At 43.3% G+C, this 24,658-nt stretch overlaps 1 protein-coding gene across 1 annotated transcript in view; it reads left to right on the forward strand.

The window, feature by feature from the left end:
* The window catches only part of LOC140198073 (collagen alpha-1(V) chain-like), a 269,358-nt gene that overhangs the window by 80,664 nt on the left and 164,036 nt on the right, over positions 1–24,658 (forward strand). The window contains exons 4-5 of the mRNA XM_072258945.1: positions 18,126–18,288; positions 24,060–24,191. Of these exons, the coding sequence (XP_072115046.1) occupies positions 18,126–18,288; positions 24,060–24,191 (295 nt within the window). The remainder of the gene's footprint in view (positions 1–18,125; positions 18,289–24,059; positions 24,192–24,658) is intronic.

Below are 24,658 nucleotides of genomic sequence, written 5' to 3' on the forward strand. Positions count from 1 at the left end.
GGAAGATCAGGGTCAGCGTGCATGTTCAGGAAATGAAGGAGGTGTGGGTGAAGGCAGCAAGAATAGTGGAGCAAGGGAAACCCTGTTCTTTAAAGAAGGAGGAAATCTCTGATGTCCTGGAATGAAAAGCTGTGTGCTGGGAACAGATACGGCTGGAGATTATCCAGCATTTTCTGTGCATTGCTGTGGATTTTCAGCATCTGCAAGAATTTCTCATGTTCATCATAAACTTTAATGTCTTGCATGGTCCTGCAACAAAAAAATGACAAACTTCAATTCCAGTGACAATGAACCTGATTCTGATTCTGACCAAAGCATTGGGTTCTTCATCGAATATTCCCTGAAATCTCCGAATGGCTAACTCTTCCAGCCATTGGGATGACCCAGCCAGCATCCCCTCAATGCCTCTGATCAGAGCCCACGAGAAGGGTTTGTCTTTCACAGTCATCAATGCTCTTGGGAACTGTCATCCACTTCACCATACCCCTGCTGTGCCTAGATTGGCCCTGATCATGACTGCTCACTAGTCATACTCCTCCCAGCCACTGACACATCGATCTCCACAATATCTCTCATTCTGAAAATCTGCTCTTCCTGTCTGGCTGTGTGGGACAAGTGGAGGAAGCCCAGCTTAAAGGAATCCTGGCTTTCTGAGTTTCTACAGCCCTTGTATCTGGGGAGGGAGGATGTTGACCCAGCAACCATGAAGGCCTGGTAAAATATTTCGAAGTCAGTATGTTGCGTGGCTGGGAGGAGAGCATTAAAGGCTGGTGTTCTCCTGTGTCCCCTGACTTCGTCCTTTTCACTGGTACTGGTCACAGTTGTAGGAAGTTCCACTGGGATAGTCTGGTCAAGCAATTGCAGCACATCTTACAGACAGTACACACTGTAGACAGTGTGTAATGGTGGTGGATGGATAGAATGTTTAAGGCAAGATTATCATGAGATAGATCGAGAGAATCAGAATCAGAATCAGGTTTTTTATCACTGGCATGTGTCGCAAAATTTTTTAACTTAGCAGCAGTATTTCAATGCAATAAATAATATAGAAGAAAAAAAACAATAAAATAATAATAATTAATAAATAAGAAAATCAATTACAGTATATTTATATTGAATAGATTAAAAATTGTGCAAAAACAGAAACACTATGTATTAAAATAAGTAAGGTAGTGTCAATTTAGGAATTGGATGGCAGAGGGGAAGAAACACAGAAACGTAGAAAACCTCCAGCACAATACAGGCCCTTCGGCCCACAAAGCTGTGCCAAACATGCCCTTACCTGAGAAATTACCTAAGGTTACCCATAGCCCTCTATTTTTCTGAACTCCATATACTGTACCTGTCCAGGAGTCTCTCAAAAGACCCTATATCCGCCTTCACCACCATCACCGGCAACCCATTCCACGCACTCACCACTCCCTGCATAAAAAACTTACCCCTAGTATCTCCTCTGTACCTAAGAAGCTGTTCCTGAATCGCTGTGTGTGTGCCTTCAGGCTTCTGTACCTCCTACCTGATGATAACAATGAGAAAAGGGCATGTCCTGGGTGTTGGAGGTATTTAGTAAAAGACGCTGCCTTTCTGAGACACAGGTCAAGAGTCCGTCATGTCGTACCAGAGAACCATTTGATAGTCTTAGAGCATTGTGGTAGAAGCTGTTCTTGACCCTTGATGTGTGTTGTTAGGTATTTGTATTTCCTGCCTGATGGAAGAGGGGAGAAGGGAGAAGGGAGAAGGGAGAATGTCTAGGGTGGGTGGGATCTTTGATTATGCTGACTGCTTTACTAAGACAGTGAGAATTGTAGACAGAGTCCATAGGGAGGAGTCTTGTTTCTGTGACTTGCGGAGCTGTGTCTACCACTATCTGCAGATTCTTGCAGTCACGTGCAGAACAGTTGCCACACCAAGCTGTTATACATCCAGGTGGAATACTTGCTATGTTGCTTCATTGAAAACCCGCAAGGGTCAATGGGGACATGGCAAATTTCCTTACCCTCTTGAGGAAGTAGAGGTTTCTAGGCTGTGACATCTATGTGGTTGGATCAGGACAGGTGATGCTCACTCCAAGGAACTTGAAGCTCTCCTAGTTGGTTCTATAACTGTGCTTGTGGAATGGAGGATTGCAATTTTGAGCTCCCTGTTTAGTAAAAAGGTAGGAGAGAGTAAAATGGGAATCACAGCCCAGTCTGGATCCAGTGGTAGGGAAAATATCAGAATCTATTATGAAGGATGCAGTAACAGAATAAGAAAAAAAGTATTGGGATGTAGCATACACTGCCTGGATTTATGAAACTATTTCATTTTTAACTAAGTTCTTTGAGAATGTGACCAGAATAGATAATGCAGTAACTTGCTTCAAGGACTTATCTGAATGGAAGCTCCAGTGACTTCCAACATTCCATCACTCATGTAAATGGGTCTTTCACTTTATCCATTGAGATTAGAGTATGTGGATGAAAGATAGGGAATAAGGAATGTGGTAATATCCTGAGATAAATTGGTGATTGGATCCAGCAAAGAGTATAAATAAACCTGTTGGGAATTTGACAGGCTGGAACTGGCGGGTACCACAGCCGTCAGTGCTTGGGCCACACTATATTGCAATCCATATTGATCATTGGGCAGAATGGATAGAATGCTTTATCTCCCATTTTGCTGATATTACAAATCGAGGTGCGATTATGTTGGGAGGACTGTGTAAAGAGGTTTTGGGTGGTGGGGGACAAGGACAGACTGAATAAGTGGGAGAGAATGGCTTCTTCTTCTTCGTAAACCCATCACTCCAACTAGGGTGTAGGCTGCTGACAGCAGCTCACCAGACTCCTCTGTCTTAGGCCCATTTTTCAAGCTGACCCCAGATGTAGCCCAGTCTTCCGAGGTCCCTCCTCTCCCAGGGATGAATTTCTGTAACCCTGGGTTTTTACAGGATAGGGTTGCTAGCCCAATTGCCAACCCGTCTCCTTTGGCAGCTGGGCTTGTGACGGTGCATGGCAGAGTTGAGGGAGAATGCGGCTGTTGGAATATGGAGTTATAGAATTGCACAGCATGGAAATAACTCTTTCAGCCCAACTCATCCATACCAACCAAGCTGTCAATCTGAGCAAGTCCCATTTGCCTGTGGTTCAGAAAAGAAAGTGGGAGAAGGTGAGATCACCACACTAGGTAAATATAACAGATGAACAAGGCATTTATTGAATGGTGACTCACTGAGTGGAGGTGAGGTTTGGAGGGAGCTGGGTATGCTTGTATATACGTCACTGGTAGCTAGCATGCCAGGAGATGACAAAGATCAATATGTGAGAATTTGACTATAGAATGTGTTACTGCAATTCTGGTGAGTCTGCCCCAGAGTATTGCACACAGTTTTGGTCTCCTGACCTGAAAAGATCAACTTGCCCTAGAGGAAGGGCAGAACATACTTACCATCCTTCTGCTTGTCATGCAGGAGCAGACTGAGAAGAGATCTCACTGAGACTTAGAAAATTCTTACAGGGCTTGATGGTTTGATGCTGGGAGGATTCCAGGTCCAGGGGTCACAGTCTCACTATGTCACTGCCTGATTATGTGGGGGAAAATATCCTCATGAATAGGGGGGATGATTCTTCAGAATCCTCTGACCACAGAGGGCCAGGAGGTTTAGTCCCTGGATTCCTTCAGAACAGACATTGATAGGTTTCTGGATATTGAAGCTATTGAGGGATATAGGGAATATATCACAATATATATAGGAATGTAGTACTCAGGGAAATCCACCACCATCTTGATAAATAATGGACCAGACTTGAGGTCCTAACTGGGCTCTTCTTTTTTTCTCTTCTGGTATTTTAACGTCATGGCAACTACCCTCCCTTGAGCAAGGTATGAATTTGGCCACAGAAGTGCTTTTCCCTAGATACCCATTGACTTAGTTGTACCCAGACACCTTGTTGCTGCACTCAGTCCAATGCTGCAAACTGTGCCAGTTCACCTCTGGACCTCCGCTCTTTGGACCAAGGCTGTGGTCAAGTCCACATGTGGATTCATTTTGGGAAGGAAGCTGCTGGAGGAAAGTTTACAGTAAAAGGCAGGACCCTTAGGAGCATTGGTGAACAGATGTATCTCAGGGTGCAAGTCCATTAGCTCCTTACAAGTGAGCACACAAGTACCTAGGATGGTAAAGAAGATGCCTTCACCATCAAGGGCATTGGGCATAAATACTGTGAAGCCATTTTGCAGCTGTATGATCCTTTGGTTAGGCCATATTTGGTGTATCTTGTGAAGTTCTGGTCACCTCGCTATAGAGAGGATGCAGAGGTTTTGAAAAAGGCATAGAGAAAGATCACCTGGATGTAGCTTGGATTACAGAGTATTAGTTTATAAGGAGAGGCTGGACAAATTTGGATTGTGTTCTCTGGAGCCTCCAGACCCGACAGAAGTAGATGCAAGAAGGCTTGGACAGGGTTTTCCCAAAGTGGAAATGTCAAATACTAGACTGCATCGGTCTACTGTGAGAGGGATGAAATGTTGAAGAGATTTGTGAGGCGAGTTTGTTTTTAACCTGAATCCTGTTGCCGGGGGTGGTTGTGGAAGCAGATAGGTTAAGAGGCATTTAGACAGATACATGAACAGGCAGGGACTGGAGTGGCATGGGCTGTGTATAGGCAGATGGGATTAGTTTAGATTCGTATCATGGCCGGTACACACATGGTGGGGCTAAACAGCCTGTTTCTAAAACACCGAAAAGGCTCTGGTGAGTAAGTGCTGCCTGACAGTTTTGTTGATGGTAGCTTCCAGCACATCACTGATAACTGAGCGCAAAGCGAATTGGCAGTAATGAGCCAGTTTTGTATTTTGTGAACAGCATATACCTGGGCAATCTTCCACATTGTCGGGTAGATGCCAGCTTTGTAAGTGGACTGGAACAGCTAGAGGCACAGATCGTTGGGAACACAAGCTGCAATGTCGTCAGATCCTGGAGCTTCTGTGTATCCATTGCTCTCAGTCCTTTCTTGACTGATTCAAATTGGCTGAAACCTAACGTGTCTCATGCGGAGATTCTGAGAAGGAGGAGAGATGGATCAACCACTCAGCACTGCTGGCAGAACATGTCAATAGTCGGCATGTTCCTTAGTTTTATCTCTTCATGTTCTGTGTCAGGGTATTGTGTGTGTGTGTGTGTGTGTGTGTGTGTGTGTGTGTGTGTGTGAACTTCTACATTTGTGGACATCTTTGTATTTATTGTTCATCTCTCTCCATTCCTGTGTCCACATCCTTCTGTTGATTTCTCAAAGTCTATTTCTCTATGCACTTGTGAGTGTTTCTAAGCCTGTTTCTCTGTCTCTGTTCCTCCACTCACCTCATTGATGGCAACCAGATTCCTGAACAGTCCATGAACCCATGAGAAGAATCAGAATGTTTAGCATCACTGGCATATATCATGAAATTTGCTGTCTTTGCGACAGCAGTACAATGCAATACATAATAATAGAAAGAAACTGTGAATTACAGTCAGTGTTAAGTAGTTAATATAGGTATGTTAAATCGTTAAATGAGTAACGCAAAAATGGAAATGAAAAAGTAGTGAGATAGCAACCAGGGGTTCAATGTCCATATGGCAGAGGGGAAGAAGCTGTTCCTGAATTGTTGATTGTGTGCCTTCAGGCTTCTGTACCTTTTTCCTGATGGTAGGATTGAATGCAATACATGACCTGGGTGAAGGATGCTGCCTTTTTGAGGCAGCAGTCCTTGAAGATGTTCTGGATGCCACAGAGGCTAGTGACCATGAAGGAGCAGACTGAGTTTACTAGTCTCTGCACTTTATTTCGATCCTGTGCATTCGCCCCACCTCCCATACCAGAGTATGATGCAGCCAGTTCAGAATGCTCTCCACGGTACATCTGTAGAAATTAGCGAATGTCTTTGGTGTCATACCAAATCTCCTTAAACTCGTAACGAAATATAACCGCTGTCATGCCCTTCTTTGTAGTCACATCAATATGTTGGGTCCAGGTTAGATCCCCAGAGATATTGATACCCAGTAACTTGAAATTGCTCACTTTCTCTACATCTGATCCCTCTGTAATAATTGGTGTGTTGTCCTTATCTTACCCTTTCTGAAGTTCTTAATCCTCTCTTTAGTCTCACTGATGTTGAGTACAAGGCTGTTGCTGTGACACCACTCAACTACCGAACATATCTCACTCCTGTACGGCTTCTTGACGCCATCTGAAATTGAAGTGACTTTACTACTTACATCCTTCAAATACCCGAGGAGTAAAAATCTTTATGTTATATCTCTGTTCAAATGTGCAATGTGCAATTATAATTATTTAAAATAAAAATTACATACAACAGGATAGTCAATATAACATAGAAATACAGTTGTGTCAGCATGAGTTAAGCAGTCTGATGGCCTGGTGGAAGAAGCTGTCCCAAAGCATATTGGTCCTGGCTTTTATGCTGCAGTACCATTTCCCGGATGGTAGCAGCTGGAATAGTTTGTGGTTGGGGTGACTTGGGTCTCCAATGATCCTTCAGGCCCTTTTTACACACCTGTCTCTGTAAATATCCTGAATAGTGGGAAGTTCACATCTACAGACGCGCGGGACTGTCCACACCACTCTCTGCAGAGTCCTGCGATTGAGGGAAGTACAGTTCCCATACCAGGCAGTGATACAACCAGTCAGGATGCTCTCAATCGTACCCCTTTAGAAAGTTCTTAGAATTTAGGGGGCCATACCAAACTTCTTCAACCATCTGAGATGAAAGAGGCGCTGTTGTGCCTTTTTCACCACACAGCTGGTGTGTACAGACCATGTGAGGTCCTCGGTGATGTTCATGCTGAGGAATTTAAAGCTGTTCACCCTCTCAACCCCAGATCCGTTTATGTCTATAGAGGTTAGACTGTCTCCATTCCTCCTGTAGTCCATAACCAGCTCCTTTGTTTTGTGACATTGAGGGAGAGGTTGTTTTCTTGACACCACTGTGTCAGGGTAATGACTTCCTCCATGTAGAATGCCTCATTATTATTTGAGATTAAGCCAAACAGTGTAGTGATGTCAGCAAATTGAATTAGCAGATTGGAGCCGAGGGTGGCGACACAGTCATGGGTATACAGTGAGTAAAGGAGGGGGCTTAGTACACAGCCCTAAGGGGCACCTGTGTTGAGGGTCAGAGGGACAGCGGTGAGGGAGCCCACTCTTACCATCTGCCGAAATTCTGCCAATAGTTACATCATCAGCAAATTTCTAGCTGGTAGTGATAATAAACCTGATTCTGATACATAGGCCATCCACAGTTAACAGGTCTATTGCTGTGGGTGTCTATACATTGTTTCTGTCTGTAAATTTGAGAATACTCGAAAATCACACTCTATGATAGCCACACCTCCACACTACTGTAATAAATAATATCAAAAGTACATGACTGAAACGAAAGGGCAATTACTAAAAGTGGAGAGAGAAAGGGGAACTAGTTCTACTTGTCATGACAATGAATGTTTTAATGTGCGCCACACTTCTGTATTTAATTATCTTTTGGGAACTTGGTCATAAGCAGCGGTATTGGTAAGTTCATGTAACCTGGGAATTTATCTCCACACCTCTGCAAGTATGTCTGTGGCTGCATCAGTCTGTATGTGCCTCTGACAGTCTGTCTCTGCCTGTATTAGCTTGTGCCCATGTCAGTCTGCACCTGTGTCAGTTTGTGCCTGTGTCAGTATGTGCCTGTATCAGTGCATCAGTCCCTATGCTTTAGTTTGTCTCTTCTCTCATGTCTTTGCACTTTCATAACCTGCATCCACACTGCTTCTGCGCCCGTGCCTGAATCTTTCCCACTGGGGACCCTCTCCATTCCCTTTTGTTTGTGTTTCCTCCTGTGCTTTCACCTTGGTTGGGTCAGCTCAAATGACAGGAGATCTGCTTTGATCCAGTTGTTGTTGCTGCTTAACTGGGAAATGGCAGCTAGTGTGGGCAAGGCCTCTGCTGGTAAACCAGCAATGCTCCTGTTGCAAGGTGATGCATTTGGGAAGACAACCAGGGTTATGACATGTACAGGAAAAGGTAAGGTGCTGAGGAATGTCAATGAACAGAGGGATGAGTCTGTAATTCAATGAAGGTTTTAACATAGGTGAATAGGGTGGTGAAGAAGTGATGAGGTATTTTTGCCTTCATAGGACATAGAATATAAAAGAGAGGTTCTGTTGCACCTTTACAACGACACAGCTAGATTCACTGTAGAGTGTCACTGGTAGATGGTGCTATCCCGTTCTGTGTTCTCCTGCAGCTCCCCGCTGCTGTCCAATGGCCACTGAAGCTCTTCCGGTTCTGACGCTAACCTGAAATGATGATCACAACTTCTATTGTCTGCTTTCTGCTCAGTTTGTTTGAAATATACAACAGCACCAGTTCCAAGTGCGTTGTGACCCAACTTTGTAATAGTATTCCAGTAGCTTTTCTGTGGTTGAAGGAGATAAAAATAGTATCCAAGTTTAATCTTGGCTTCACCTCATTGTCTCTTTCAGTCCATGACACACAGTTGGAACTGCTTGTTGGCTGAACCACTTGAGGCTGGTTGCTATGGAGCCCTGCCTGTGTTTATGACTGTTAACCCAAATGTGAATAGGACCATTCTGCCCCTCAAGCCTGTCCCATCACTTACAGGCTGTCCTTGGGTTATCAAGGAGACATCTTAGGTTACAGATACTGGAAATCGGTGCAGCACACAGTCTGCTGAAGGAACTCGATGGGTCGGGCAGTATGTGTGAAGTGAAAGTTATTATCAATGTTTGGGATCGAAACCCTGCATCTGGATACTTCAGGATTTTGAACTGAAACATCAGTGATTCCTTTCTGACCATAGGTGCGCTTGAGCTGTTGGATTCCTCTAGTGGATTGTTCCCTCAGATTGAGAATACTCAATTTATGGACAACCACACTTGTGAACAAATTCCCATGGTATTTTGAACAAATTCAAAAGTCCAATGATTCAAAACTCAAAAAGTTCAAGTCAAAAATTGCAAGGTCCTACAGATGGTAAAACTAATCCCCGCCCCCCCCTCCCCGCCTCTCTTTTGCTTTGCCACCTCACTTTTAGTAATTTTTCTTTCTTATCTGTATGGTACACTTTTGATTTTTGATGTGATTTATTGCAACACTGTGGAGATATAGTTGGCATATGGAGTGATTTTGGTGTAATTTCTAACTTAAGGACAAAATTGACTTAAGAATGCCTGTAAAATCCAAACCTATTCATTACCTGATCACGATCTGTAATAAGATTATAGTTGATCTAAATATGAAAGAAAACTATATTTGTTCCTGGGATGGGCACAGTTGCTGGAAGGGTCAGTAGGATTAGCTTTATTGGTCACATTGCTTTGAAATGAATCATACAATGAAATGCATCATTTTCATTAAATCAGCAAAACGTTTGTTTAGGGTTAGCGAGTTTAGGGCCGCCCACAGTCCCAGTGCCAACTTACCATGCCCACACTTGCTAACCCTAACTGTCTGTTCTTGGAATGTGGGAGAAAACTAGAGCACCCTGAAGACACCCATGTCGCATGGGGAGAACATATGAACTCCTTACAGTAGAGGGGTTTACTGTAGAGGTCCAATGTCACAAATGAACTCAAGGGGTAGTGATATTCCTAAGTGCCAGGAGTTGTGTCTGGGACAGGCGGGGTAACACAGTGGACTTACTCATTGAAGGACACTTTGAGGTGCTTTTCCCAGTTACTATAATTGACAAAAGTTTATTATTTGGTAACTGTTTAATTAACCAAATTTATATTCTCCAACTGCTGAAGAATTATTTGAACTCTTGTCTCTGGATCACTAGTCCAGATACTAATTAGAGACGATTATTTTGGCTGTAACATAACTGCGGTGTGTGTTATGATCCTGGCAGATAAAATAGCAGCTCTCTTGCTGGTTCCTGCTTGTACAGAACATTTGAGTTGTGTGTGTGTGTGTGTGTGTGTGTGTGTGTGTCTCTCTCTCTGAGTGTACACTTTTATCTCTGTGTGCATTTTATCTATGTAAATACTTTCGTCTAAGTTTGTGCATTTTTTGTGTGAGTATACAAATGCACATGCTTTTGAATCTTTGTGTGTGCGTGTATTTTTCTGTGCCTGTGCACTTTGTGTATATGTATGCTTTTCACAGTGTGCACTTCATGTGTGCACCTGTGTGTGCATGTGTGTGTGTGTATATGCACACATGCAATGTTGTCTGTGTACATTTTCCCTGTGTGTATGTGCGGTTTGGACCATGTGTGAGTGCAAGCTGCATGGCAGTCCTGCTGGCACCCCGTGCTTCCTCTCTCTCTCTTCCTCACCTTGCTGTTCAGCTTCACTGACGAAGCTGCTCTCATTCTCAAACATTTGAAAGTCACTGGGCATTAAAAAGCACCCAGGACGCCCAGCTTTGCGAAGACTGTAACTTGGCTGAACTTGTTTAATCGCCACTGGATTGCAGTGGTCAGCTCAGGGTGTCACACTTGAAGCAGGATGTAGGTTTCAGAGTGGGTGCCGGAGAGATTTTGGTAGAATATTCCGGACATGAGGGATGCAAATGGACAACAGTAGAGAAGTTGGTATTCTCTTGAAACAGAGGAGGGTGGGAGGAAATCTGACTGGGGGATTTCACAGGTAGGGTGGATGGAGATCAACTGTTCATTGAGGACTAAGGACTAAGAGAGATGAGAATGAAGTTGATTTGTGTAAGAACCAAAATTAACATGATTAAAAACATGTGGGTGGCTACAACTGGGAAATCAATGAAGGCACTTGAGCTGTTCATAGGGCCATGGGAGAGGGTTTGGCAGAGAGGATGACGTAGTTCTTGCAGGGAGTGTGCACGCGCCAATGGACCAAAGTCAAAGTTGAGTATATTGTTATATACACAGATACAATGAATTAACCTGCAGCTGCATCACAGGCACATAATGCCATAAAACCATAAGATATGGGAGCAGAATTAGGCCATTTGGCCCATCAAGTCTGTTCCACCATTTCATCGTGGCTGATCCAATTTTACTCTCAACCACAATCTCCTGCCTTCTCCCCGTATCCCTTCATGCTCTGACCAATTGAGAACCTATCGAATTCTGCTTTAAGTATATATAAAGACTTGGCCTCCACAGCTGCCTGTGGCAAAGAATTCCACAGATTCAACACTCTCTGGCTAAAGAAATTCCTCCTCATATCCATTCTAAAAGGAAGCCCCTCTATTCTGAGGCTGTGTACCTTGTTCTTAGACTCTCCCACTATAGAAAACATCTTCTCCACATCCACTCTATCAAGGCCTTTTGCCATTTGATAGGTTTCAATGAAGTCATCCCTTATTCTTCTGAATTCTAGTGAACACAGCTCAGAGCCACCAAACACTCTTCATATGACAATCCTTTGAATCCTGGAATCATTTTTGTGAACCTCCTTTGAACTCTTTCCAGTTTTGGCACATCATTTCAAAGATAACGGGCTCAAAACTGCTCACAATATTCTAAGTGAAGCTTCATTAGTGCTTTGTAAAGTCTCAACATTACATCCTTGCTTTTATATTCTAGTTCTCTTGAAATGAATACTAACATCATATTTGCCTTCCTTTCCACAGACTCAACCTGCTACTTAACCTTAAAGAAATCCTGCACAAGGATTTCCAAGTCCCTTTGTGCCTCAGTTTTTTTGTATTTTCTCTCCATTTTGAAATTCGTCAACCCTTTCATTTCTTGTACCAAAGTACATGACCATACACTTCCTGACACAGTATTCCATCTGCCATTTCTTTCCCCATTCTCCTAATCTTTCTAACTCCTTCTGTAGTCCCTCTACTTCCTCAAAACTACCTGTCCCTCCACCTATCTTCATATCATCTACAAACTTTGCAACAAAGTTATCAATTCCACCAAATGTAAAATAATCATTCCCACTAGTCACCAGTAGCCAACGAGAAAAGGCTCCCTTTATTCCCATTCTTTGTCTCCTGCTAATCGGCCATTGATCTATCCACGCTAGAAACTTTCCATGGGCATGTAGCTTGTTAAGCAACCTCATGTGTGGCACCTTCTCAAAAGTATTCTTAAAATTAAGTACACAACATCAACTGATTCTCCTTTGTCTATCCTGCTCATTATTTCTTCAAGAATTCCAAGAGATCTGTCAGGCGAGATTTTCCCTTGAGTAAATGATGCTGACTATGGCCTACTTTACTATGTGTCTCCAAGTACCTTGAGATTTATCCTTAATAATTGACTCCAACAGCTACTCACCCTCTGAGGTCAGACCAACTAACTGTCCTATAGTTTCCTTTCTTCTGCCTTTCACCCTTCTTGAAGAGTGGAATTACATTTCCAATTTCTAGTTTTCTGGAAACATTCCAAAACCTAGTGATTCTTCAAAGATCATTACTAATGCCTTCACAATTTCTTCAGTCACTTCTTTCAGAAGCCTGGGGTGTACACCATGAGGTCCAGGTGACTTGTCTATCTTCAGACCTTCCAATATCTCAATAACTTTCTTTCTAGTACTGGTAACTTCACACACTTCATGACCCCGGACACCTGGAACTTCCACCATACTGCTTGTGTCTTCCACAGTGAAGACTGATGCAAAATACTGATTCAGTTCATCTGCCATTTCCTTGTTCCTCCATTATTACCTCTCCTTCATTGTTTTCCAGTGGTCCAATATCTACTCTCACCTCTCTTTGACACTTTACATATCTGAAGACATTTTGGTATCTTCTTTAATTTTATTGGCTAGCTTACTTTTCTATTCCATCTTCACATTCTTAATGAATATTTAGTTACCTTCCTTTTGGTTTTTAACAGCTTCCCAATAGTTTGACCTCCCACTAACTTTTGCTCTATTATACTCTCTTTGGCTTTTATGGTGGCTTTGATTTCTGTTGTTATCCAGAGTATTGTCATCTTTCCTTTAGAATACTTCTTCCTCTTCTTCTTCTGAATTGCTTCCAGAAATTCCAGCCATTGCTGCTCTGCCTTCATTCCTGTCAGTCTTCTTTTCCAATCAGTTCTGGCCAACTCCTCTCTCATGCCTCTGTCATTTCCTTGACTTCACTGTAGTACTGATATCTGACTTTAGCTTCTCCTCAAATTTCAAGGTGAATTAAGTCATATTATGATCACTTTCTCCTTAGAGTTCTTTTTCCTTAAGCTCTCTAATCAACTCTGGTTCATTGAACAACACCCAATCCAGAATAGCTGATCTCAACTGGGCTCAGCCATGAACTGCTCTGAAAGACATCTCATAGACACACTATAAACTTCCCCTCCTGGAATCTAGCACCAATCTGATTTTCCTAATCTACCTGCATATTGAAATCCCCCCATGATTATTGTAACTAAGCCCTTCTGGCATGCATTTTCTATCTCCCATTGTAATTTGTAGATCACATCCATACTACTGTTTGGGGTTTGTATACAATTCCCATCAGGGTCTTTTTACCTCTTCAGCTTCTTAGCTCTATCCACAATGATTCAACAACTTTCGACCCTATGTCACCTCTTCCTAATGATTTGATTTCATTTTTTACCAACAGAGTAACATCGTCCCTCTCTGCCTGCCCTTTTGATACAACATGTATATTTGAACTTTAAGCTCCCAGTTATAATCTCCTTTCTGCCATGATTCAGTGAAGCCAACAACATCATACCTGCCAATCTGCAACTGTACTACAGATTCATCTACCTTGTTCTATATACTTTGCATATTCAAATACAAAACCCTTTGCCCTTTTCACTTTTTTCTGCCTTTATCCTGTTAACTGTGTTTTGCCCGATCAACAGCCTCTCCTTACTACACATTGCCTCTTTGTAAACCAGATACCTCATCTTGTGTGCTATCATCTGCCTTTCCTACGATACTTCTTGCATTGAAATATACGCAGCTCAAGACACTAGTGTCACAGCACACTCAACCTTTTCATTCCTGACTTTGTCTGAGGTCTTACCAACATCTGCCTCCACAACCTCTCCACTAACTGTTCTGGCACTCTGGTTCCCATATCCCATAATTCTAGTTTAAACTCCTCCATGCAGCATTAACAAACCTTCCCGCTAGGATATTAGTCCCCCTCCAGTTCAGTTGCAAACTGCCCCTTCGGTACAGGTGCCAGCTTTTGTGAAAGAGAGCCTAATGATCCGAAACTCTTATGCCATCCCTCCTACACCAACTCCTTAGCCACGTATTAAATCTTCCTTGTTCTGGCCTCACTAGCATATGACATGGGTAGCAATCCTGAGATCACAATCCTGGAGTCTTGCTCTTTATCTTAGCACCTAACTCCCTGAACTCCCTATGCAGAACCTCATCACTTGTTCTACCCGTGTCATTGGTACCTACATGGACATTACCTGATCACCCTCCCACTTGAGAATGCTGAGGAGTTGATCCGAGATATCCCGGACCCTGGCACCTTGGAGGCAACATACCATCCAGGAATCTCATTCTTGCCCATAGAACCTCCTGTCCATTCCCCTAACCAACAAAACCCCTATCACCGCAGTGTGCCTGTTCTCCTCTCTTTCCCTTCTGAATCACAGTGGCCAACTCAGTGCCAGAGACCCAACCACTGTGACTTTCCTCTGTTAGGTCCAAAGTGTTGTTGAGGTTGATGGCCAACAGGGGTACTCTGCACTGGCTCCTTAACCCCTTTCCCCTTCCCAACTGTCACCTAGTTTTCTGTGTCCTGAACCTTGGGTGTAACTACCTCTCTATATGTCCTAGTCCTAACCTGTCCCCACTCAGCCTCCCGAATGATCCGGAGCTCATTCAGTTCCAGCTCCAGCTCCTTATTGCAGATTGTTACAATCTGTAGCTGGATGCACTTCTCACATTTGTAGTCATCAGGGACACAGGAGGTTTCCCTGCCTTCCCACATTCTGCAAGAGGATCTTTCAACCACCCTGCCTGGCATCTCTACTGTCCTAGCTGAGCAGGTATGAAGAAGGGATGGAAAAAAAAAACTTAGCTTTGAGCTTTCCTTTCCTTTGCTTTCTCCAGCTGATGCCTCTCTTCACAGAAACCTTGAAGAGCTGAAGCCTCAAGATCACCACTCCGACTCTGTCCACTCAGATGACAGACGCTGCACTTTCCCCTGCCTTCCTTTAATATGTTCTTGCTGATCAATCCCCAAAGCCGATTGATCACTGGTCAAAGGTTTCTTTCGTTGTAGCAATCCGTTGCTTCTGTTTCTACTCGAGCAGTGGACCTGATTGAATCCCAACACCACCACCCCACCCCCCGCCTAACCTTCCGATGTCCAGGTTGCATTATGTAAGTAGCATTCACAAAGAAAACAATTAATCTTCAATTATGTATAAACTTTACATGAAATAACTCAATTAGAACAAAAAGAACAAAGTCCATTTAACTACAAAGCAATAAAATTAATCATAGTGCTGTTATACTGTAGTGATTAGGGTGTGCTAACTGAGCCAAGAACCAAATGGTTGCAGGTGCTGTGCTGCAGGCTTCTGTATCTCTGAGGATGGTATGGGCCAGGTGTTGAGAAACTTTGATGATGGGTGTTGCCTTCTTGAGGCAGTGCGTCCTGTAGAAACTACCAGTGGTGGAGAAGGATGTGACTGTGGTGTTTTGGGCTGAGCGCACTAATCTCTGCACTTCTTTTGTTCTTGCACGTTCGAATTGCTGTACTACACTATGATGCAACCAGTCAGGATACCTCTACCAATAAGTTACTGAAGAGCATTAGAGTGTTTGGGGACAAGCCAAACTTCTTTAACCTCTGAAGTAAAGAAACTGTGTGCTTTTCATGTGAATGCATCTATGTGTTGAGTTCCGGACAAGCCATCCAGTATGTTAATGCCCAGGAATTTAAAGCTGTTGACCCTGTTCACCACCTCTCCTGCAATGTAGACTGTAACACATACACCCTGCTTCTCCTTCCTGAAGCCAATAATCAATTCTTTAGTTTTACTGACATTGAGTGAGAAGTTCTGTTGCAAAGCCACTCAACTAAGTGTCCTACCTTGCTCCAGTAAGCTGTCTTATCACCATGTGATTTATTCAACAACAGTGTCACTGGTGAATTTGAAGATGGTTTTGGAACTCTGTCATGGGTGTGTAGAAAGCAAAGCAGGAAGTTAAACCTGAGGCTGGTGATCAGCTAGGAGGAGATATTGTTACCAATCCTCATTGATTGAAGTCAGCTGATGAGAAAATTGAGGATCAATTAGAGGGAGATATGGACTTGACTTGTCCAAGTCTTGACTAAGATTTGATTAGGAAGCATAAAGTAAAGGGAATCTAAGAAGACAATGATTATATTATGATAGGATTCACCCTGCAGTTTGAGAGGCAGAAGATATTGGTATTACAGTTGAGCAAAGGTAACTACAGAGTCATGAAAGATGAGCTGGCCAAAGTTGATTAGAAACAACCCTAGGAGGGATGATAATATAGCAGAAGTATCAGATGTTTAAGGGTGTAATTCAGAAAATATAGGATCATTTCATCCCATTGAAGAAGAAACATTCTAAAAGGAGGATGAAGCAATGCTGACTAACAAGGAAAGTCAGACAGAATAAAAGCAAAGGGGGAAGTCATAAAATATTGTGAAAATTAGTGGGAAGCTAGGGGATCGTGATGCTTTTAAAAACCAACAGAAGACTGAGAAAAAAAGTAATAAGGGGAGAAAATATGAATGTTAAGCTAACTAATAATATAAAAGAGGAAACCAAAATGTTTACAGATATATAAAATGTAGAAGAGGGACTTGAGTGGACATTGAAGTGTTGGAAATCGACAATGGAGAAGTAGCCAAAGTCAGCATGGTTTCCTTAAGGGGAGATCTTGCCTGACAAATATGTTAGAATTTTTTGAGGAACTAACAAACAGGATACACAAAAGGTGTCAGTGGATGTTTTTTATTTGAATTTTCAGAAGTCATTTGACAAGGTGCCACACATGATGCTGCTAAACAAGATAGGAACCCATAGTACTATAGGAATGGCACTAGTTTGGCTGACTGACATAATGTATAAATTAGGAATAAAAGGAATAAAGGGGGCCTTTATCTTTTTGGCTTCCAGTGAACAGTGGTGTTCTTTGAGGGGTCAATGTCGGGTCTACAACTTTTTGCATTATATGTTAATGATATGGGTGATGAAATTGTTGGCTTTGTGGCCAAGCTTGTTGATGATACAACAATTAGTGGAGTAGCAGGTTGTGTTCAAGAAGCAGGGAGTATTGAGAAAGACTTGGGCATTTGGGAGAACAGGCAAAGAAGAGGCTGATGAAATACAGTATTGTTAAATGTGTGGTCATGCACTTTGGTAGAAGGAATAAAAGTGTAGACTATTTCCTAAATGGGGAGAGAATTTAGAAATCAGATTTGCAAAGGGACGGGAATCCTAGTGCAGGATTCCCTGAAGATTAACTTACAGATTGAGTTGTAATAAAGAAGACAAGTGCAATGTTACCATTAATTTTAAATGGACTGGAATAAAAAGGCCAGAGCATACACCTCAGGCTTTATAAGGTCAGATCACATTTGGAGCATATGAGCTGTTTTGGGCCACATATCTAAGGTAAGGGTACTAGTGTTGGAGAGAATCCAGAAGAGGTTAACGAGAATGATCCCAGGGTTGAAAGGGTTAATTTATGAGGCTCGTCTGATGACCCTGGGCCTGCTTTATTGCAGTTTCAAAGGATGAGTGGGAAGTCTAATCAGAGCCTTTTAATATTGAAGGCCTTGGATAGAATGGATGTGGAGAGGATGTTTCCAGTAGTGGGTGAGTCTAAGGCCAGAGGACAACCTCGGAATAAAAGAACATCCCTTCAGAACCGAGGTGATGGGATATTTTTTCAGACTGAGGATGGTGAATCTGTGGATTTCATTGCAACAGCCAGCTATGGGGGCTAATAAATATTAAGGGCATTAAAGATTACGTGGAGAAGGCAGGAGATGGGGTTTGGAGGGTAAGTAAATCAGCCTTGGTTGCATATTGAAGCAAAATTGATGCGCCAAATGGCCTGATTCTGCTCCTGTGAATCAAGGTCCAAAGCGGCCTCTCTTGAGCATCATTCTGTAACCCGGTGACCACCTACAGCCTCTCACCTTGTCTCTGAACACTTCGTCCGGTTCTCTCACCGACAGGTGGCACCGGCTGGCCATCAGCGTACAGAAGAAGAAGGTCACCATGATCGTTGACTGCAAGAAGACGGTGACCAAGCAACTACCCCGCAGCCACAAGCCCATCGTCGATACCAAGGGCATTGTGGTGTTTGGAACCAGGATCCTAGATGAGGAGGTGTTCGAGGTAAGAGACCATATGTTATAGGGGGCAGAATTAGGCCATTTGGCCCATCGAATCTGGTCCTCCATTCAGTCCTAGCTGATCTTTTCCAACCCCATGCTCACTCCTTCTCCCCATAAACTTTAAACCTCTCACCAAACAAGAACCTGTCAATCTCTACCTTAAATACTTTATATGCATGAGATGACTTGGCCTCCACAGCCCTCTTTTAACAAATTCCACAGATTCAGCATCCTCTGGCTGAGGGAATTCCCCCTTTTTCAGTTTTAAAGGGCCATCCCTTTATTCTGAAGCTATCACCTTGCATCCTAGACTTTCCTTTTATTGGAAGTGCACCCTTGATGCCAACTCTATCCAGATCTTTCAGTGTTTGGTAGGTTTCAGTGAGATGCTCCCTTCATCCTTCTCAACTCCTTAGAGGAGAGATTCAGACTTCAAACATTCCTGGAGGGGCCTCTCTCGAACCTCTGATCTTCAGGGATTGGGCTAAACTGTGAAAACATTCACAGTCAATGCTACCGCAGTAAGTATGGACTCAACTGAAAGGCTGGAGATTCAACTGAATATTTGTTTGTTGCAAGCAATGGGGCAATGCACAGTTCTCCTGCTATTGTGAAGCATACTTTGGGACATTTGGTGCTGTACTGGAATATGAGGACTAGATTTTGTATGCCAGGAATGGGGATTTAAATTCGCAGTATCCTGAGTGTGCTGCACTTACTTGGGGTAAGGTTCAAGGCTGTTTAATGTCACTTCCTGTACACAAGTGTAAGTAGAATAAAATAATTGTCAGTCTGGATCTGGTGCAGCACAATCCCGACCCCCACAAAAGATAAAGAACACAGTAATACCAAATAAAATAAAACAAATATAAATACATAAGATAATATGTATATGTGTATATATATATATATATTTGTTTTTTTTATTGTATTAGCCTGCAGGATAACGTCCATAGTTCTGGGATTTGTTAACTTGCAGTAGATTTAACCTTATTGTGCTCCTGCAGTTGGGGACCACATCTGATCGAATTCAGGTTGGCTGGGCTATGGGGGAAACATCTTCAGGGCACAGATAACAGTGAAACTGTCACCACACAAAATAACACAAATGGATTAAATTTATCAGTAGGTGGCCCAGATTATTCTGTTGTTCATCAGGGTATGAGCTTTCTCATCTTTGCCACTCCCAACAGCTCTCCTCCAGGCAAACAGCCCTCTGAGATTATAGAACCATGGAACATTACAGCACAGAAACAGGCCTTTTGGCCCTTCCTGGCTGTGCCGAACCATTTTTCTGCCTAGTCCCACTGACCTGTACCTGGGCCATATCCCTCCATACACCTCTCATCCATGTACCTCTCCAAGTTTTTTTTAAATGTTAAAAGTGAGCCCGCATTTACCACTTCACCTGGCAACACACTCCCACCACTCTGTGTGAAGAAGCCCCCCCCCCAAATGTTCCCTTTAAACTTTTCCCCCTTCACCCTTAACCCATGTCCTCTGGTTTTTTTCTCCCCTAGCTTCAGTGGAAAAAGCCTGCTTGCATTCACTCTATACCCACCATAATTTTATATATCTCTATCAAATCTCCCCTCATTCTTCTGTGCTCCAGGGAATAAAGTCCTAACCTATTCAACCTTTCTCTGTAAGTCAGTTTCTCAAGTCCCAGCAACATCCTTGTAAACCTTCTCTGCACTCTTTCAACCTTATTGATATCCTTCCTGTAATTTAGTGACTAAAATTCACACAATACTCCAAATTTGGCCTCACCAATGCCTTATACAACCTCACCATAACATTCCAACTCTTATACTCAATACTTTGATTTATAAAGGCCAATGTACCAAAAGCTGTCTTTACGACCCTATCTACCTGTGATGCCACTTTTAGGGAATTTTGTATCTGTAATCCCAGATTCCTCAGTGCCCTACCATTTACCTTGTATGTTCTACCTTGGTTTGTCCTTCCAAAGTACAATACCTCACACGTGTCTGTATTAAACTCCATCTGCCATTTTTCAGCCCATTTTTCCAGCTGGTCCAAATCCCTCTGCAAGCTTTGAAAACCTTCCTCACTGTCCACTACACCTCCAGTCTTTGTATCATCAGCAAATTTGCTGATCCAATTTACCACATTATCATCCAGATCATTGATATAGATGACAAATAACAATGGACCCAGCAGTGATCCCTGTGGTACACCACTAGTCACAGGCCTCCACTCAGAGAAGCAATACTCTATTACCACTCTCTGGCTTCTTCCATTAAGCCAATGTCTAATCCAATTTACAACCTCTCCATGTATACCTAGTGACTGAATCTTCCTAATCAACCTCCCATGCAGGACCTTATCAAAGGACTTACTGAAGTCCATGTAGACAACATCCACTGCATTTTCTTCATCCACTTTCCTGGTAACCTCCTCGAAAAACTCCAATAAATTGGTTAAACATGACCTACCACGCATAAAGCCATGTTGACTCTCCCTAATAAGTCCCTTTCTATCCAAATACTTGTAGATCCTATCTCTTAGTACCCCTTCCAGTAACTTATCTACTACTGACGTCAAAATTACCAGCCTATAATTTCCCAGATTACTTTTAGAGCCTTTTTTAAACAACATGAGCTATCCTCCAATCCTCTGGCACCTCACCCGTAGATACCGACATTTTAAATATATCAGCCAGGGCCCCTGCAATTTCAACACTAGTCTCCTTCAAGGTCCAAGGGAATACCCTGTCAGGTCCTGGAGATTTATCTACTCTGATTTGCCTCAAGATAGCAAGCACCTCCTCCTCTTCAACCTGTATAGGTTCCATGACCTCACTACTTGTTTGCCTTATTTCCATTAGACTCCATGCCAGTTTCTTTAGTAAATACAGACGCAAAAAAAAAATTTAAGATCTCCCCCATTTCTTTTGGTTCCATACATAGCCGACCACTCTGATCTTCAAGAAGACCAATTTTATCCCTTACTATCCTTTTGCTCTTAATATACCTCTAGAAGTTCTTTGTTCTATTGATTATGTTCTATTGATTCTTTAAACTATTCATAAGTTTTAAGGCAGGAACATTACAGGTCAGAAACAGAGTGACGATCCCTCTGCACTGTCCTATCACACACTCCGAGCATCAGACACAGAGTGAGGCTCCCTCTACACTGCCCCATCACTCTCATCCAGGGTCAGGCAGCGAATGAAGTTCCCTTTACTCTGTCCCATCACACACTCTCTGGGTCAGATACAGACTGAAGCTACCTCTACCTGTGCTCAAGATGAATGATCTTCTGGCTAGTACTGTTGAGGACACACTGCGTTGTTGCAGTTCAAACACTGGAACAGTGACCACTCAGCAAATGGGGGTGAAGGGTTGAGCATCTGCCTGTGGTTTGGAGAGGGCGTGTGTAACATTACACTCCCTCTGGAGCTGGGGTGTTAGGAATGATTGCAGAGCGATGATGTGGGTAGTCAGGGTGGAGTCTGCCTGGCTGGGACAGAATAGGAAGACGTGGTGGGCAGGATCAGTGAGGTAGGGCAGGGAGAGGTCATTGTATGATTAGGGTTCATCAGAAATAGCAGGCTTGACCGGGTGGGACAATGGTGAAGTGGGTAGAGCTGCTGCCTCACAGGTCGAGAGAACAGGGTTCGATCCCAATGCTGTCTGTGTGTGGAGTCTGCATGTCCCCTGTGTGACCAGGTGAGTTTGCCAGGGGTGCTCCGGTTGTGGTCGGGTGGTTTAATTGGCAGCTGTGAATTGCCCCCAGTGTGAAGGCAAGGGGTAGAATCAGGGGAGGGGAGGGAGTTGTGGGGAGAATTGAGTGAGTGAAATTGGGTAGTTGATGGTCAGTGCAGACACAATGGGCCGAGGGGTCTGTTGCATTGCTGTGTGACTCTGAAACTAGAAGCCAATGCAGTCTCAGTGTGCATCTGTGATACAAATGCAAAAAAGACTTGTGTATCCACCTTGGCCAATGTGTGTCTTACTGCATCTGTGCTACACCAGGGACTCTCCTCTTCCTGATGGTCCTAAACCTAGCACATCGCAGCAAACAGCCTCCCCTCTGTCTATACTTCTTGCTGCCTCAGGAAAGCCATCAGCATAATCAAGTACCCCACCCACCCTGGTTATGGCCTCTTTGCCGCACCACGCCCCCAACCAATGGGCAGAGGATACGAAAGCCTCACAAGGCTTAAGGACAAGTTCAATCCCACTCTTAACAGACTCATTAATGTACTTCCTGTACTATAGATCGACTTTTGGCCAAACACTCTACGTTGGTATGATTTTGCACTTTATTGTTTATCTGCACTGCACTTTTTAAATAGCTCTTACACTTTATTCTGCATTATGTTCACTCAACACACTGTGTCATGTCTTGATCTGTATGAACAGCATGCAGGACGTGTTTCACTGTATCTTGGCATTGTACCTATCTTCACTCAACCCTAGAACATTTGGACAGTGAAGATGCATACAATAGAATACTCTTTATCAGCTACAGCTCGGCATTCAATAAACTTAATCCCCTCAAAACGAATCAATAAGCTTTAAGACTTTGGCCTCAATATCCCTTGTGCAATTGGATCCCCAATTTCCTCACTTGCAGACTGCTGTCAGTTTGGATTGGCAACAATATCTCCTCCACGATCTCCATCAGCACAGAAACACCACAAGGCTGGTTCTTCGCCCACTGCTCCACTTGCTTTACACTTATGCCTGTGTGGCTAAGCACAGATCTAATGCCATATTTAAGTTTGCTGATGACACCTGCCATAGCTGAGGCAGCATAAAGGAGGGAGAATAAAGTGGTGCCACAACAACACCACTCTTACTCAATGTCAGCAAGACCAAGGAGATGATTATTGACTTCAGGTGGAGGAAACCAGAGGTCCACGAGCTAGTCTGCACTGGTGGATCAGAGCTGGAGAGGTTCAGCAACTTTAACTTTCTTGGTGCTATTATTTCAGAGAACCTGTCCTGGGCCCTGTATGTAAGTGCAATTATGAAGAAGTCACGGAATCACCTTTGTTTCCTTAGGGGTTGGTGAAGATTCGTCATGTATCTAAAACTTTGACAAACTTTTATGCGTGTGTGGTGGAGAGTATATTGACTGGTTACATCACAACCTGGTATGGAAATACCAATGCCCTTGAATGAAAAATTCTACATAAAGTAGTGGATATGGCCCAGTCCAAGCAGGGTAAAACCCTCCCCATCATTTAGCTCATCTACACTGAGTGTTGTCACAGGAAGACAGCATCCATCATCAGGGACTCTCAACACCCCATGCTCTGTTCTCACTACTGTCATCAGGAAGAAAGTGAAGGAGCCTCAGGAGTCACACAAGCAGGTTCAAGAACAGTTATTACCTCTCAACCATCAGGCTCTTGAACTAAAGGGGATAACTTCACTCAACTTCACTTTGTCCCATCACAAGCTATGGATTCACTTTAACAAATCTTCATCTCATATTCTTGATATTTATTGCTTATATATTATTATTATTATTATTTCTTTTTTCTTTCTTTTTGTACTTGCACAGATTGTTGTCTTTTGCACCCTAGTTGGCGGCCCTGTTGGTGCAGTCTTTCATTGATTCTATTCTGGTTATTGGATTTACTGTGTATGCCTGCAAAAAAATGTATCTCAGGATTGTATATAGTGACATATATGTATTTGATAATAAATTTACTTTGAACTTTGATGTGACAATAATAAACCAACATCGCCATCAGTATTATATCTCCCTTGTTTCTCTCTCTCCGCCCCTCAGGGTGACATCCAGCAGCTGTTGATCTCCTCAGATCCCCAGGCTGCCTTCGACTATTGCCAGCACTACAGCCCGGACTGTGACACTCCCATCCCTGACTACCCCCAGAGTCAGGACCCCGGCGTGAAGGAGTATGTAAGTACTTGAGGACTCCACCACCTCCCCCACTGCCATTTGTTTCACTCCTCGTTATAGGGGATCCCAGCCCAGTGACTAACCTAAGTGATCAGAGCTCAGAAGTCAAACCTAGCTGTTGCCATTTCATCAAAGATTTCTGAAATGAAAATGGGTAAAATGCCTCCATTAAAGATAAAAGAGCACGTCTTGGTAATGGGCAGTGGTAACCTACTCATGATAATATATCAAAACAGCTGGCCACCATGGCGCAGTGGGTGGAGCTGCTGCCTCACAGTCCCAAAGACCTGGTATGACCCTGACCTCCTGAGCTCAACCATGCATGGAGTCTGTGCATGCCCCCGAGACATGTTTCCAGTGGTTTTACTGGCCATTGTGAATGGCCCATCTGTGTATAGCCAAGGGGTGAAATCGGGAGGGGGTGTGAGAATGAAATGGCATTAGTGTAAACAGGTGGAACGAGCAGG

This window comes from Mobula birostris, chromosome 5, assembly GCF_030028105.1.
Source record: "Mobula birostris isolate sMobBir1 chromosome 5, sMobBir1.hap1, whole genome shotgun sequence".
NCBI lineage: Eukaryota > Metazoa > Chordata > Chondrichthyes > Myliobatiformes > Myliobatidae > Mobula > Mobula birostris.